At 32.3% G+C, this 17,487-nt stretch overlaps 2 protein-coding genes and 1 non-coding gene across 5 annotated transcripts; all 3 read right to left on the bottom strand.

Annotated features, from left to right (window-relative positions):
- Positions 1–2,908: 2,908 nt before the first annotated feature.
- LOC108193949 (folate transporter 1, chloroplastic) lies at positions 2,909–8,266 on the bottom strand. 3 transcript variants are annotated; one of them, XM_017360808.2, is made up of 11 exons: positions 7,976–8,264; positions 7,763–7,839; positions 6,528–6,604; positions 5,567–5,657; positions 5,387–5,480; positions 4,756–4,829; positions 4,356–4,466; positions 3,967–4,038; positions 3,834–3,854; positions 3,680–3,747; positions 2,909–3,303 (listed from the first exon to the last, which is right to left on the bottom strand). In XM_017360808.2, exons 1-11 carry the CDS (start codon positions 8,091–8,093, stop codon positions 3,171–3,173), a joined length of 936 nt encoding a protein of 311 aa, XP_017216297.1. In that variant the 5' UTR covers positions 8,094–8,264; the 3' UTR covers positions 2,909–3,170. The 3 variants fall into 3 exon arrangements, 2 of the variants coding, with proteins under 2 accessions (XP_017216297.1, XP_017216298.1); XM_017360809.2 differs by having other exon boundaries at positions 4,356–4,463; XR_001801330.2 differs by having other exon boundaries at positions 3,164–3,303; positions 3,962–4,038; positions 7,976–8,266.
- A 4,064-nt stretch (positions 8,267–12,330) lies between these two features.
- On the bottom strand, positions 12,331–15,067 carry LOC108193889 (uncharacterized). The gene is made up of 2 exons (XR_010285931.1): positions 14,319–15,067; positions 12,331–12,703 (listed from the first exon to the last, which is right to left on the bottom strand). It is a non-coding gene; the product is annotated as an uncharacterized LOC108193889 (transcript).
- Positions 15,068–15,478: 411 nt separating this feature from the next.
- On the bottom strand, positions 15,479–17,162 carry LOC108196467 (peroxidase 72). The gene is made up of 4 exons (XM_017363765.2): positions 16,810–17,162; positions 16,536–16,727; positions 16,285–16,450; positions 15,479–16,064 (listed from the first exon to the last, which is right to left on the bottom strand). The coding sequence occupies exons 1-4, from the start codon at positions 17,119–17,121 to the stop codon at positions 15,652–15,654; spliced, it is 1,083 nt and encodes a 360-aa protein (XP_017219254.1). The 5' UTR covers positions 17,122–17,162; the 3' UTR covers positions 15,479–15,651.
- Positions 17,163–17,487: the final 325 nt, after the last annotated feature.

The raw sequence follows: 17,487 nt of genomic DNA, 5'->3' as shown, positions 1-17,487 counted from the left end.
ATTTTCAACCACTAATATAATGAAAATTTTGTGCCAGTAAATTATAAAGTCACTGTTAAATTTCTAAAAATTTGTCATTCCGAATGCTAACTTGTATTAATTTAAATATTATTTCTCTCACTGTAATTATATATTTATACTTATAGTTACGATATTTATGTAGATGAGTATAAATTTAATTTTATAAAATAGAAAATATTTAATATTATCTCGTATAATACTCGAAAATTCATGTACGACACATAATACATGTTAATCTGGAGATTGTATTTTTTCAATCAAGTAAATAAATCTGTAGGATGTGAAGATTGAAGAAGACTCGCATAATTTAAAAGAAGATTTATCAAATTGATCTAAAATTATAAATATTGATTAGTCATAAAAAATTTAGGCTCATGTAAAATCACATTTTTGACTATTCTTTTGAACATCCTATTGTCTAAATTTAAGAATTCCTTAAAATTCTCGGTCTCGCTACTACTATATAGTTAAAATCATTTTATTTATTCATAATTATCGGATAATTCTCATGTGACAATAATATGGATTGATGATGATATATTTTTCGTGGATTATAATATCGTAAATTTTGCTCATTCAAATATTTAATCCTCGCATTTTTATGTTGCATCTTTACATGTGGCATTAACCTCAACTTAGAGGAAGGGGACGGCAGCGATGCAAGTAATTTCAGTATCATACATTTTTCCGATTTCTCATATTGAATAAAGTAACGTCGGATTAAGTTTGATCAGATCAATGAATGCGTCCCCCGATATCAGTCATTATTATTATATTATAATTATATAATTTAATTAATTTTTATGGATTAATATATTTTTATTTGCATGATTAGTCTTTGTAGCCATGTTTTTGAAAATTTGTATGCACTTAACTTATTTATGAAATAATATAAATTATTAAATTCAATAGAGCATGTCGTAAAAGTATACATTTGTAAATATTCACTCATCTAAACAAAATATTATGTATTTAAAAAAATAAATATATTTGATTTTTATATCTATTTTCAACCACTGACATAATGAAAATTTTGTCCTAGTAAATTATAAAGTCATTGTGAAATTTTTAAAATTGGTCATAACTTAATTAATTTTATATTGTTTCTCTCACTGTAATTATATATTTATACTTATAATTACGATATTTATTTGGATGAGTATAAATTTAATTTTACAAAATAGGAAATATTTAATTTTATCTCGTATAATACTCGAAAAATCATGTACGACACGTAATACATGTTAATGAGGAGATTGTATTTTTTCAATCAAGTAAATAAAAAACTCGTTCTAATCGTCATATTATTAGTCGTAAATTAGTTCTTTTTTTGTGATTGGCTAACGTCATATTGGTTCCTAATATAGCTCCTTTTTTGTAATTGTTTAACTACATATTGGTTAAAATTTAGTAGAAGGAAAGTGTAAAATTTAGTAGAAAGAAAGTAGAATAAGAGATATTATTGGTCTAAAATTTAGGAACAAATTCTGATTGGTTCTAAAATAACTCTTTCTTCTGATTGGTTCTTAAAATAGCTCTTCTTTTGTGATTGGTTAACTATTATAAAATAAGAAATATTTAATTCTATCTCGTATGATACTCGAAAAATCATGTACGACACGTAATAATTCTGATTGGTTCTAAAATAGCTCTTTTTTCTGATTGGTTCTTAAAATAGCTCCTCTTTTGTGATTGGTTAACTACATATTGGTTAAAATTTAGTAGAAGGAAAGTTGAATAAGTATTATCATTGGTCTAAAATTTAGGAATAGTTTTTTGATTGGCTCCTAAAATAGCTCCTCTTTTGTGATTGGTTAACTGCATATTGCTTAAAATTTAGTAGAAAGAAAGTTGAATAAGGATTATTATTGGTCTAAAATTTAGGAATAGCTTCTGATTGGTCCTAAAATAATTCCTCTTTTCTGATTGGTTAACTGGATAGTGTGGTAGACTCAAGTATTATAATATAGGATTTGGATTTGTCGACTCCAACATAGCGGTCTATAACTACCTTTGCTTGCAACAACCTTTATTTTTTTAATACTGTATAAACAGCCTTCACTTATCGTTGCAGAAGAACGGCAACACCGAGTTAGAAATCGAGCACTGGAACAAAATCATATTAAAACTTTCAAGCTACTATATTCCATAAATAATCTTTAACAAAATTAGATTCTGAAACTTGCTTCTAATATACCCGAAACTAAATTTAATACTGTATAAACAGTCTTGACTTATCGTTGCAGAAGAACGGCACCACCGAGTTAGAAATCGAGCACTGAAACAAAATCAGATTAAAACTTTCAAGCTACTATATTCCATAAATAATCTGAAACAAAATCAGATTCTGAAACTTGCTTCTAATATACTCGGAACTAAAAAAAGGTTGTTCTAATTTTTGATATTTTTCATCCAACCAAAGAGAGGTGGGGTTGTGGTATTGAGAGAGGAGGTTGTGTTTAAATGATCCAAAACCATACAATTTATAGGTGCAGAGAGACTTGTGTGCTACTCTTTTCCATGATTAAATAATCTGAAACAAAATCAGATTAAAACTTTCAAGCTACTATCTTCCATAAATAATCTAAAACAAAATCAGATTCTGAAACTTGTTTCTAATATATCCGAAACTAAAAAAAGGTAGTTCTAATTTTTGATATTTTTCATCCAAAAATTCCAGAAAATTAGAAAAATAGAACGGAGCGATGTGAGAGGCGCCACCTACACGCCCCTCGCTTCTCCTTTATATAAGTATATTGATTTTACGATAAGAGAATGAAAAATTATTTAAAGAATTTATTTTTCAAAAGAAAAATATACAAGGAGATGATAAATATGGGTTTAAGATGACTTCAAATAATTTCCCTGAACTCACTACACTTGAACATTAAAAAAAATCTGATGCAAGAAATAAATAAATTTCCATTAGTGATTTACATGACAGGCTTGCAACGATATGATTTATACTTTGCATCCAAAAAATCATATTGATCTGTCACGGCCAGAAACTAAAACTTATGTTCCTATTGCTACTGCACATATTATTGCTTACAAGTTACTACAAGCAGTAGAACAAATAATGAACACCTACTAATCTAAACCCATGAAATAAATGATGTTAGTCCTTTTCCTTTGACATCTATTGTCAGTCAGTCCTTCACCCTTGCCAGTTTTAGCGTGTTCAAAACGTTCTCGTACACTATAAATGTCAATGAAGCCGCAGGGATATTTTTCAACAGGTTCGCTGTAATACCCTTGTAGAAACCTCGAAGACCTTCAAATCTGCAGGTGGGACAAGCAACTCGGTTACCAAAACACGAAACACCTAGAGCTCCTGAATGACAAATTAGTTTACTGGCAAAGAACAAATCATTCTCATCCTTAATATTGCAAGAAGCTTAACATGTTTATCAACCAGTTGATCTCATCAAAGATGCGGAACTATAGATAAGACATAGTATATTGAACTTTATAGTTTAAAACTAATTCAGATTATTTTCCTTGTATCTAAATGTCCTGTTAGGTATACAAGTCGTGACAGAACATAGGTCCGATGTTCTACTGGCAAGCCATTTGAAAAGGTCGTTAACATGACTCAGCAAAGGAGACAATAAAATAGCTTTCCTTTATCATGCTGCTTTCATACTATATACCTTACCTTGCAGTTTCTTTTATAACATGCCAGCTATCGGAATATCTCGGAACACCATCTATGCTTGGTCGTTGCTACAGTATGAGAAAGATACGACATTAGTGGATGGTAATGCATGTATAAAACTAATATCAGTCAGAGAAAAAGAACACTTCCACACCTGCAATCGAGCACGCATGACCTAAAGTTATGAACAGAAAAAACAATTTTAGCACCACAAATTTGACTGATACTAGCTGATAGCTATTTGTAATTTTCAAGGACAAGAAAAAGGTAGAAGGTTCATACAAAACCTGTGATGGGTATGTTACGAGAACTGCTGCTAATTTGGAGGAAGCTCCAAGTGTTGCATAGTCAACAGAGCTCTGTCAGTAAATATGTGACTCAATGTTAGTGAGGGTTGCCTACCCGTAAATGCAATCAAGCTGAGGGTCCAAAATTCATACAGTGCACACATGACACATTGTCTTGCCTTTTGGTGTCATTTATCCTCTAATTTTACTAATACACAACTAAACTACACGTTCTCTAATTTTTACTGATACACAACTAGAACTATGCCGTACAAATACGAGTGACATATGATAGTTAATACTCATAATTTGATATTCTAGTGAAACAAAACCATCTTTCTTTGAGTATTTAAGTAAATACAAAGCTTCAAAAGAGAGCGCTGACTTACCAACAAATTATCACTATTCATATTTGTTTCATCATCTCGAGACCTGTAGTTAACAAAAACTTTACGAAGCTCTTCGTATGCCGTAAACTGAATAGCACCATGAGTAACCTGCTGAAGAACAGAATAATCCATTATGCTGGGTGATATAAAATTTACAAGGTATATTATAACTCAACTTTTTATGAATAATCATCCAGCAATTTGAACCAAAATTGCTGTCTAAAAAAGGAAACAAAATATGGGGTAAAAAAACTGAAAGTAGAGATTACTTTATTTATAATAAATGGAGGGCATTTTGTGAGTTTGTTAAAAGTTATAACACTCGGTGACCTTAATCACTAGAGCACTTAACAGCAGACAACGAGAGATGATAGAAAATTGAAATAGTAACAAATCTAACCAGAAAAAGACCAGGAACAAGTCCTTTGTAAAGCGCCCTCCACCCTTCTTCTTTTAGTATAGTTCTTATAGCACCTGAGAGTTACAAAAAGAAGCTGAAATAGAAATATAAGAGACATGGAAAACGGTTGTCTTGAAAGGATGTCACTTCATACATGTTATTAATAATAAAAGGGAAATTATGAATGGTAACCCTCTGATATTGCCTTTTATGAGTGGTACCACTGCACATTTTTTGACTTACAAGTGGTGTCATTATGTATATGATCTCTCATTTAAAATACCATTCTGTTATTCAAGTGTCAAGTAAATGTTAAACAGACCATAAACGTGGATGTAAATTATTAACAGTACCACTCTGGTATTGACTTTTATGAATGGTAACACCACAAATATTTATTAGATATTAATATATATATTATTTAACCATACATAAAAGAAAATACCAAAGGGGTGCTATTAATAATTTCCCATAATAAAATAAAGAAAGGCGAATCTAAACTAATTATTACATTCTATCGAGCATCTGAGTTTTATGTAGCAGTGTGGATACCTAAATGCAAGTAACTGGGCACAAATTAATAGAAGCTCATAAAATTAAAAGAATCCAATATATAGGAGGCAGAGCAGACCATGGAAGCCAGAATATGGTTGAGTATGCTGCTGAGGTGTCTGAAGTTGCAATCTTGTTTTCACTAGCCAGATCGGATTGGTGCATAAAGAGACCTGCAAATCCACCAAGTTGTTACTGCAGTACCATATGTTTACTTCCGTTCCTTAAAGCAACCAAATCAGTTAATGTCATCACTAACCAATGCTCCTGCTTCAGCAGCTGAAGCAAGATGAAGGCCTGGGGTTAGCTCCTCCCTGCTACTTAGGTACCTTTGTTTGGCTTTACTATAGCTGAAACAGAATGAGGAATGAACTACATGAATAATTAAAGAAAGTTCTCCACTCAATATCAACCAATATTCAGTGGATTTCCTTGGATAGCTATCAAGAGAAAAGTAAGAGGAATACATCTCAGGCAAAAAGGACATAATATAAACAGTGTTGTAAAAATCTAAAATCGGTTAAGAGTACAACATAATGATAACTCAGAATAATCAGAGAGTACTCGGAACGATTATTCAGTGTTAAAATTATAGTAGTATTTATAATATATGTTAGATAACATATATAAGATGGTAAATAAATAGAAAATTTTGTAACATGCAACAAACCTAAATTCCCAAAATACTTAATGTAAAATGTCTAACCTATATATAAATTTTAAGCTAAAAAAAATAGAAAGATATAAATCTATACCGAAAAATAATAATAAGCTTTTAGACAAATTACTGAACAACAGTTATTTCTTCACTTCTCCCTAAACTAGTTACAACTTCATTCTAGAAAGGTTAATGTATTCTAGTGAGCTCCTAAGACATATACAGATATTCTCCTAAGATGGATCACCCTTGTGTAGACATCATCATATATTCCCATTGCCAGTTCCTAACAAATCTGTAACATAAGAAGTTACATCACCATGTAAATTGTATGGAACAAACAAACGGGATTCTCACAATATTATAAGCAGATTCCTAAAACAGATACTCACCCTGTCAATAATAAAAATCTATATATATAAGCACATGCAGGACAGGGCACACCTATCAAGTGTTTGAGCAAGTAAAAATTTGAAGCAGTCATATACTTATAAACTCAACGGGGTATAAAATGTCCTCTCTGATGGACAGGCATCATGTACAACTCCGAGTAGGAACTTACAAGAAGAAATATAACCCCCATGAAACAGTTGAACCAAGAACTGCAGGATAAAACCCTGCATAAAGACCTCGAAAACCCTGGGAGAAAGAAGGAAAAAGAAAATTTTAGTCACTTGTAGTATAACAAACTAATAATATCTTGCATCATCTGAAATGGTTGTCTGAACAAAAATTGAAATAATGTCTACACATGAAATATACTTTAAATACCAACTACATATGACAACAAACTCCACAGAAATAGCCTGCAAACACAAAAGTTGACACTTTCACCAAGGAAATTCAAGTGAGAAATGCACACTAATGCCAAAATAGTCAATGCTGCTGTTACTTGAACAAAGCCAAAAGCAAATTCAAAAGTTAAACTTCTTTAAATTAGTATAAGATCTTGTAGTACAATACTTGGAAAAATGATGTTATGAAAAAACCAGACTTGCTTCTAGAACTCAATGAATACAAATCCTAGATGTCTTACCGTAATTGAGTACATAAGGAAACTAACATTACTCAGCATCTAAAGAGGTATCGTGTTGACTGGATAACTCAAACATAACAAGCAAACAAATTGGCTGCTTACATATCATCTGATTGGAAAAAAAAAAAAGAATTATATATTATAAGATATATTGTAACTACAATATAAGCTGGACACTATTGAAGACGTGGTCATCTCTAACTCTGTTTGTTTGGAAGAAATAAAATGAACTATGAAGTGAGGATAGACAAAAAATTTGCGATATTTTTTAGATAAATATTTATATTTCGAACCCACTTATTTGTTTCAACATACCAATTTAAACTAGAACTGCTGAACAACTTATTTGAATTCCTCTTTTGTACTGTTATTCTTTACAATCTTTATCACAGAGAATTGCACTTTTTTTCATTCTTTCCTTGTGCATCCTTCTGTTTCACCTAAAACATCGTTCACAGGATGTGATCACATTCAATTCCACCTCATTCCGATCCTTGTAACCAAACGGCGCATAGTATTATCAATCTTGATACCATAAATTGATTGGAGTGACGTTATCATACTGTATGAAATTTGGGCATATAAAGATGGAATGTGCATCTGGAATTTATACAAGTTTAAGAAATGTGCAAAATTGGGAGATGTGGAAGCGAGTATTTCATTAGGTTTCGATGTTGGAGTAACACAAGTAAAAGGTGAATTGTACCTATAGGCATAAATAACTGGAGATGCGCAAAGAGCTAAGAGTGTAGAACACAGACCTCAGTGCGAGCAATATTGAAAAGAGCGTGGGGAGTGTGCTTGTAGGTTGGAAGATTCGACATTCGTCCATCGTTCACTGGGAGACACAGAGTAGACAAATTAATCAATCTTATATACCCCTGGAGAGAGAGAGGGAGAGAGAGAGAGACAGAGGGGGGTAGAGGAAGAGGGAGGGAGGGAGGGGGAGAGAGAGAGAGGGAGAGAGTAGGTACCTTGGAAGCGGGTACGAACAACGTCGAGGGGATGAGAGAAAGAAACAGTAACAAGACCGGCGGCAGAGCCGGCGATGGCATTCTCCCACTGCCAATCCTCCGACGGTGACGCCGTCATAACCTATATATATTGCCCCTTTTTGGCAACACAAAAGTTCAATCGTCAGCTGATCAGCTGGTTTTCAATTTCAAAAACTAACTACAATGAGTACTACAATGTGGAATGTGGCAGTGTTTTGAATCGCCCACACACCGAACCAATTATTATTCTCAGCTTGTTTCTCAAGAAAACGATATTTACTCGGAGATACTTTTCGTCTTGTATTTGTTTTCCTTTGGTATAAATATCAAGTTGGTGACTCGTTTCGTCCAAATGTATCAATTGAGTGACTGATTCCTAAATTGACTCAAATGAGCCCCTCATTAGAAAAATTTGTATCAAAAATATCACTCTTTCGTTAGTCGAAATTTTGAAAGTACTATATATTGAGTTTCGCACATTTTTTATGAATAGTATTACATCTAAATGAAAGATTCCGAATTCTAGTATTTTAGATAATATTTTTAGATTTTTAAAAATTTATCTCCTATTTATTTTTATTTAAATCAAATAAAACAATCAAAAAATTAAAAATAAATAGTTGATAAAATTTTAAAAATCTAAAAATATTAGCAAAAATAGTAGGACTCGGAATCTTTCATTTGGATGTAATACCATTCATAAAAAATGTGTGAAACTCAATATATAATATTTTCAAATTTTCGACTAACGATAGAGTAATATTTTCGATACAAAATTTTCTAATGAGTGTCTAATTTGAGTCAATTTGAAAATCAGTCACTCAATTGATACATTTGGACGAAACGAGTCACCAGCTTGATATTTATCCCGTTTTCCTTTTAACCTTTTCTGAGTTTTCTCCTTGCACAGCTTGCAGATAAATTATGAGTTTTATATCAAACTAGCTTCTTAACCCGTGCGAAGCACGGGTTGCTTTAAATTATTTTTCCAATATATCTTGTATTTCTTTGTTCATCTTTCTCAAATTGAGATAATTTATAATATAAAAATAATTTAAATTTAATATTATTTTTTTGAAACTATTTAAATTTAATATTTATTCATATTTTAAGTCATATTATGTTGATGTATATGTGTACACATCTATCCTCACTATTATCATATTTATTAAAAAATATAAATACAAAAAATATACACTATTTAACATTTTATTATATAATTAAATTATCACTCTTCTAAAATTATTGAAAATTTGATATAAAAAATGAGATTATTGCCGAATCACAGTCTTTGTCATATAGTTATGTATTATATTTATAATTATCCATATATATAGATATATGATTTTATTAAATCATTATAATGGAATATTTTAAAAATCGGCCGATTAATCGATAATCGGACGGATTTTTAACCGGATTTGGCAAAATTCAGTTAAATCGATGATTAATTGGTTAATATGTGTCTATATATATAGGGCATTGCTTAAAACAGAACACCCTTAAAAGAAGAACAAAAAAGAACACTTTGGAATCGAACGTAGAATCTCATCTAAAACTTGAATTAAATTCTAACTTTAAGCTAATTAACCATTTATTATGAATAATAATAGTATCTAGCATGTTTAACAACAATTATGAATTAAAAATAACATGATTCTATGTGATATTAATCATGTAAAGAACATATACATGATTCTATTCTGGATTCTGTTTTGGATTCTATTCTGGGTTCTGTTTTGGATTCTGTTCTGGATTCTTTGTAATATAGTTATATACTATATTTATAATTATTCTAATATATATATACGTATGTATATATATTATTTTATTAAATCGTAATAATTAAATATCATTTATAGATACATACAATTTTCTAAAAAATGGCGATCAACCGATTAATGTATAGTTGGACGGATTTCGTTCCGATTTGACAAAAAGTTGCTCTATTATATTAATCATTCAAAAAAATGGCGATTAACCGATTAATGTATAGTTGGACGGATTTTGATCCGATTTGGCAAAAAGTTGCTCTATTAGATTAATCATCCTGATTAATCGTAGATTTTCTAGATTTATACTTTTTACAACACTGGACATTTATTTATTTATTATTAAATCATAATTATAAATATAATATACGTATATGTATTGAAGTTTTAATTTAAAAGTAATTAATGTATATTAATGATTACACATTAATGACTAATAAATACGTTAGTATTAAAAGACAATAACAACCTTAATATATATAAATATATGTATAATAAGCAAAGGGCATATTTGTCATTCCGAATTAAATTACTCAAAGTTCTTCTATTAGATATATAATAGATTGCCTGCCAGACTCCCTCCCACCAGGTTCTTTACTTTACTTTTTGACACGCATTTTAAAAATCCTACAAAATATACTTACATTATATATATATATATATATTTTAAAAAAAATATTGAAAAAAAGTTTGATGTCTAAACTTTTATTCAGAAAAAAAATAATTTTAAAAATTATTATTGATCTATTCTTAATAAGAGCATCAAAATGCGTGCAAACAGTGAACGTAAACTACCTGGTGGGACGGGGGGAGTATCAAATAGTTACCCAATCTTCACGGCGACTCATTTAAACCACTAAAATGTTATTATATATCATTTCGTTAACTTTTAAAAATAAAACTAACAGTAAACATTAAGTTCAACAGTTTACCGTTAATAATATCTACCCTTGCTGACAAGTCAGACATGTGACAATGACTTGTAAATCTGCCATGGCAAAACAATAATAAAAACATCTGCCTATGTTTACTAATCTATGTTTACTAATCAGATATCAGCTTCTATATCCTTGATACTGGCGCATGTCTATGTTAATTGTATCTACTCTCTGTCATGTCCCGTATTTACACTAAAATCTTGGATGTCAAGTTAATGTTTTGAAGTGATGAGGTCATTTCATGTTCATGGTCACATTTTCTGTTCTTCAATAATCTATCCTTTTTGTTTAATCCTTTAAAAACTTTGAACCCCAATCTAGACTGTTTATTTAATCCTACGAGGGAATGGAAAAGCTTAATGTATTCCAAAACCCATGGAGCTCGAAACTGCCGATTATCCTATATTTGCAGGATTAATGCAAGTCCCTTCCACTGTGTTCCGTGAATGATGTTCTGCTACTTGGTTCTAACGCCCGATTTGAGAAAATAGAGATCACTATTGGCACTTGATAAAAACTATTTACATTTATAAGAAGCCACTTCCTTAACAGTTGATTCTAAGATAAGTGACACTGATAGTCCTTTGTTAAGTCAGTGTTATATATATTTGTGTGTTGATTACAAAGTGAATAATCAGTGTCTAATACTCACTAATCTGCCACATCAACAATCGGTTAACACATCTACATTTCTGTTAGTTTTGTTTTTAAAAGTTAACGGAATGATATATAATAGCATTTCAGTGGCTTAAATGAGTCGCCGTAGAGATTGAGTAAGTACTTGATATATTCTAGCGACCCGATAAATTATCAACATCGTTCTACTCTTTTTTTTATTAAAAAAAAAAAATATGAATCAAATCGCATATAACAAGTTTTTCTCTGCAATTTAAATATAGATTTTACATTTTATGCTGTTTAAACGAGTCATATCTTGCTAATAGTTTTACTAGTTTATTTTTTATTTTCTATATTTTAATATATTTGTGTTAAATTGGAGATTTTAAATTCAATAATAATTTATGTACATATTATAATAAAATATTTTATTAGATTTGGTAATATAAATTTATTAATTAGTATAATCAAAATATATTTAGAATAAATTTCATCAAAAAACTTTTTCTAATATTATAACTAAATTAACACTCATATAAAAATAATTACCAAAATTTTAATTTTATAACATCTAACTTTTATAAATTATTTTACACATCAGAAAAATCAATATACACTCTATCATGTCTATCTTCACAAATGCCTAGCCATCACTTTTGATCATCACAAAACAGGAAATCGATCACTTGAGACAAACTATAATATATTTCTTTTCAATTTATTTAGCTTTCCTTTAATCTCATTCCAAAAATAATGAGAAAGAGGAACATATTTGTTGAAACAACATATTTTTCACTGCAACCTAACCTAATTGTACAGAGTATGATATCAAAAACATTGCAAGCTTTATAATAAACAAAAAACTACTGGACCAAAATGTTATACAAAAGAAATATGAAGGGATTCTATTAAAACCATAGTAAAAAATAAGCTTTAGAATATTCAAAAAACTACTAGACCAAAATGTTATATAAAAGAAATATGAGAGGATTCTAAAACATGCAAGTAATATCCAAAGAGATGTCTCATTATGTAGTTTGTACAAAATGCAAAGCAGATCAGATCGCTGCTTAGCCACGTGTGTAACTTCATAAGATTATTGTAAACATGCAAGGCTGAAGCTCCTAGTAACCTTTGATCTCTTTCATCAATTACAAATCTCATTTAATCTAGTGTTTACTAAAAAACTAAAGAAATTTCAATGAGCAAACAATCCAAATGCTAACTAGATTTAGAATGGGCATCGCTTTTAAAGAGTAACCGTAAAACTCAAAAAAGGATTTTAATGAATAATCCTCTATTGCCCACCACTAATGAGGCGAAACATGGTCAATACAGTTCTTCCTGAAGAAACCATAACCTTGCACTTCACAAGAAGCCTGAAAAGTTCTGTAGTTGATGAGCAAGAGTCATAACAAGAAACCAATTGTAATTTTAGCAACAAAATAAAAAAAGAAATAAATTGTAATCACACTAAATAGACAAATTTGTAATCACACAAAATACTTTCAGAAAAGAAATGCCTTTCAAGCGGTTGGAAATTCAACTCATGAAATGTCATAATTTGAACCAACATGATGAACATGGAAGCACATGGATATGTAAAGCAGATGCCTACTAGGTAGTAGGTACATACGATTTCCATCTAAACGCTACAAACATAGAGAGACATCCTCTAACATATAACAATTGCAGACCATGAGATTACATAATTTTAAATCTCATTTGTCTGTTTATTTTCTTTTACATGCTCTGAAAGGATATGTTTCATCGACTTCCTAGAAGTGTAAGAATATTATCATTTGCAAGTTTAACTATTATCAGGAACCAAAAGTGATGTTCGATGTAATTCATGTGAGGAAATGTTTCCCCGTTCACTACTGACAACCGAAGCTTGAAACACAGCAGATTAATGTAGGAGAGGATTCGATAACAATGAATGCATGAGATAAAGAAAACAAAAAGATAAACTTGGGTGGATTAGCTGCAAAAAATCCACTACTTGAAGAGTTAAGCAACCTCAAACGGGAGAAAAGCTACGGATCACAATCCAAGAAGGGAGTCATTTGTGGGGATGACATCACTTAAATGGGAATTAAAAACCCTCAAAATATAACCTAATGGACTACGGCCCAAAAACTATGGGGATTATATAGATAACCTACATCATATTCCATAAACTATTAGCCCCACATATTGAACATATAAGTAATAAGTAATAAAGCACTAATTTCTCTACTAAATATAACTATTTTATTCACTACTTTATATAAAAGAGTCCTTTTATTTTTACTACCTTTCCTCATCGCGTGAGTTTATAGTTTAAACTTTTTTTGCAGAAAACACATTGCATCTTGTAATAAAAAAATTGTATACCATGAACGTGCAATTAACTTTTGGAACTTCCCCCACAATCAACCTTTTACTCCAATTAATACCTCAGTCTTATTCTAGATACAATAATAATGACATCTTCTTCAATTATATAGCGAAAGTGGATTTCTAAAACATTCTAAGTTCTAACCATTAGCAACAGCCTATAAAAAAAATTCTAAAGCACAGAACAGTTTATGGTTTCACAAAGATAGCAGCCAAATTCCCTTACATAAAACCACATCTGTTCTAAACGTAACAGCTAGTACTTACGTTCTAGCTCCGCCTCTATTGTAGTATTCTCCACAGGCAAACTGAGCTAATGTAAGTTAATGAAATATGCACTTGTGTCTACAATTAATGCAAGAATTAAGTACATAGCAAGTCAAATGCACCATCAAATCTCCCAATTTCACCATTCCTCATCCATGAAACAAAAGCAAAAATGTATGCATAAACACTCTTACTACATTCCCAACACAATCTCATATACGCATACATCCTAAAATGCACCTATGTTCAAGTATACGCATACATCCTAAAATGCACCTACGTTCAAATTCATTGCATTACATATACCATAAAAAGGAAAGTCCACAAGGTGATGCCAATCAAATATACCTTATTCCATCGAAACCTTTGCTCCAATCTCCTTCAACTTGGCAATAATCTTCTCCCCCTCCTCCTTTGTAACCCCTTTCTTCAACAAAGTCGGCGCCTTCTCCACCAAATCCTTCGCCTCCTTCAACCCCAAATCAGTACACGCCCTCACCTCCTTAATAATCTTGATCTTCACACTAGCATCAAACCCCCCCTCCAATTTCAAATCAAAAGCAGTCTTCTCCGCCACTTCCTCCGCTTTCGCAACCCCGCCTTTCGGCCCCCCACCCCGCGTTCCAAACCCCATTCCAGGCATCATCACACCCATCACAGGAATGTCTTGAACATCCAATTTCTTCACCAAAATGTCAGTCAAATCCGAAACTTCGAGAAGGGTCAGCCCTGATAACTCATCTACGATCGCTGAGACTCTTTCTGTTGGGGAAAATTGTGCTTCTGTTGAGTACCCACGTGGTGAAAACACGGTTCTTGATGAGCAAGGTGGGGTCTTGAAGAGGGGTAGGTTGGGGATTGATTTGGGGAGATTAGGGTTAGGGTTTTTAGAAATTAGTGTTAGGGTTTGGGAGATTAGACGAGAGTATTTCATCTTTGGGTGATTTTGGGTGAGAGTCACAAGTGCATTTCAACAAAGGGGGCAAGGCAAGACTGCTGTGTTTTGATGCTAATGGAGTGATGGGTTTATACTTTAGGCATTTGGGTTTTGTAGACCCGTTTCCAGGGTTTACCGACCCGACCCGACCATTTTCATCTTCTTTATTTTTTTCTTTTTTTTAGGGGAATTTTATATCTTTGATGCTTGTGATAAAAAAAAATAAAAATAAAACTGAGTACAAAGGTCTACTCTGATTATTAGTTCTTGTTTTATATTTAAGTTGCTTGTTTGCTTAGTGTTAAAACTTAAAAGTAATGTTGAATTGTTTGACGGTGGTGATGATATGTTCATCACGAGATCTAACCTCGCTTATTAGAAATTTAATAGTAAATGCTCGAATCATATATGTTTAATAATTTGGCAAAAGAGTTAATCATTCGCTTGGTTTATGTTTTCTCAGACAATTGATAATTTTCAGTTATACTGTTCAACAAATTCATAGATATGCTAGCTGACTGGAGCAAAAGTTAAGAAGTTAGAAAAATACTCAAGGTAATAATCAGGTGGATACAGAGAAGTATAATGAAACTGTGCCCATAAATCTCAAGGACCAAGAAGTCCAATACAGTATTCAATGTAGAAATCAAGCTGATGACAAGGTAAAACAAGAAGGGTAAAAAGGGTGAAAACTAGGAATGCATAGACAGCTGACAGTAATTTTTCCAAGTGATGTGGTGTTTCTCAAGTATTTATCTTCCTGCAACTCTTCCTGATCTCTCCCCTCTTACCAGTCAGTGGAAAAATGTTACCCATCTTAACCATGGACTTAGCAAATTGTTCATAGAATTCCTCATTGTTCTCAGCGTATTTTCGCACTAGCTCAAGGGAAGCTTCATTCTTGGTCACAAGAACTTGGTCAGAGTTTAACAGGCCCTTTGAAGCAAGCAAATTCCTGAAGTAGCTGTTGTCGAATTTTGTTGGTGAAACAAAGTCTAGAGAGAAAAGGTTTTGGTCACCACCAGACCTCGGGCAGCGAGTTTTGAGTTGCGCAGAGTAGTATTGATCCAATGCATAATCTGGCTGTCCATTGCCTGATTGATTGTAAAGCCTCTGCCTGAAGCTGACACATCTTGATTTCCCGATTGTGTGACTTCCTGTATGATCATAACGGAGTGTTAAAAATAAGATTTCATCACTCATTTTATTCAAATATATTAAATTAGTCACTCATTTTAAAATTGGCTCAATTTGGTTACCAATTTGAAATTTTGCATCAACTTAGTCATTAAAAAGTTAAATTTTGAATCAATTTAGTCAAAATTTGTATCAGTTTAGCCACTGACAGATGTTATAACAAATATCACCAAAACATACCAGAGAGTGCCACAAGATCGACTATGTCAAGTCCTTGTAGCTTAAATTTGGTCAATATTGTCTGGAAAGTGTTGTTTGGAGCAGGAATGTTGTTGTTGGAGCCACTCAAACTCGCCCCTCTCGAGTCCCTTCTTCCTAGAGGAACCTCCCAGCTCGGTCCCCCAGTCTACATAAAAAGTAACAAATGATCAGTTTATGTATCTGCAACTGAAACTGAATGCAATCTATATATGCACATAGTTTAAACTTACCAGAACAGTAGAGTCCCTGGCTGCCAGAGCCATGATATCAGCACAAGAGACCGTCTGAGGGCATGCACTCTCAAGTGCTGATTTTATCTGGTCAATAACATCAAAACCACGTACAGACTTTCGGTTAGGGTTAGACCCTTTTTCACTGATTATACCACTGCTGCCGTCTAAGAGTATTGATGCATCGCATCCCTGCATGGTGAAAGACTAAAACAATTAGAATGCACTTGCAAGTAGTTAAAAGTAGTTTAACATCAGTTGGTTAGAACTGGACCTTGACAAAACAGTCATGGAAGTGAAGGCGGAGCAGGGAAGCAGCCATGCGAGTTTCTTTTGCAACAGCACTGGAAACAATGGACTTCACTATCTCAGCCGCCTTTGGGCAAGAACGATCATAGAACTGAGGATACAGATAACCTGTGTCAGTTTTGCGAGAGAAGCAGAGTGGTGCAAATGTTAGAAGAGTCACAAGCATGATAATGCTAATCGATTTAGCCATTTTCTGTCTACTCTCTTGTAGCTCTAGTATGTATTCAGGCTTATGATTTGATGAAACTTGATAACAAAATTCTGGTTTATATAACATGGACTCTGGGGAGCAGGAATATGGGAAGGTGGCAGAGGAATGGAGTTGGTAGCAGGTTCTGTTAGTAACTTGGTATTATGTATATTCATCAAAACGAGTTTAGGTTTGTATGGAGCAGGAGCACCTGCTCATTGACCAAACAGTACAAGCTCTATATTTTTCAAGTGTCATTATTCTCTCATACATGGCCACTTCATCAAATTGACCCTAGATCATTCGAAACTTTGCTCTGGTTTTAGCAAACTTTGGTTGTTAAGTGACTTGAACTAGACTCAACCATACCGCTTCTGCCCATTCCATGTGCCATATATACCTACTAGACCGAGTCAATCTAATGCTTGCAGTGGCAATATAGCCACATACAAC

Source organism: Daucus carota, chromosome 7 (assembly GCF_001625215.2).
Source record: "Daucus carota subsp. sativus chromosome 7, DH1 v3.0, whole genome shotgun sequence".
Classification (NCBI taxonomy): Eukaryota; Viridiplantae; Streptophyta; class Magnoliopsida; order Apiales; family Apiaceae; genus Daucus; species Daucus carota.
The sequence above is the reverse complement of the archived record's forward strand: the minus strand, read 5'-3'. Positions and strand labels throughout refer to the sequence as shown.

Bases quoted from the DNA above. Each gene is read 5' to 3' on its own strand.
- LOC108196467 (XM_017363765.2), bottom strand. From the start codon at position 17,121: ATGTTATATAAACCAGAATTTTGTTATCAAGTTTCATCAAATCATAAG. The intron at 16,728-16,809 runs GTCCAGTTCTAA...TTCACCATGCAG, and splicing joins TCCATGACTGTTTTGTCAAG to GGATGCGATGCATCAATACT. The intron at 16,451-16,535 runs GTAAGTTTAAAC...CTTTTTATGTAG, and splicing joins CCAGGGACTCTACTGTTCTG to ACTGGGGGACCGAGCTGGGA.
- LOC108193949 (XM_017360808.2), bottom strand. From the start codon at position 8,093: ATGACGGCGTCACCGTCGGAGGATTGGCAGTGGGAGAATGCCATCGCC. The intron at 7,840-7,975 runs GTACCTACTCTC...TGTGTCTCCCAG, and splicing joins TGTTCGTACCCGCTTCCAAG to TGAACGATGGACGAATGTCG. The intron at 6,605-7,762 runs GTCTGTGTTCTA...TCTTTCTCCCAG, and splicing joins TCAATATTGCTCGCACTGAG to GGTTTTCGAGGTCTTTATGC.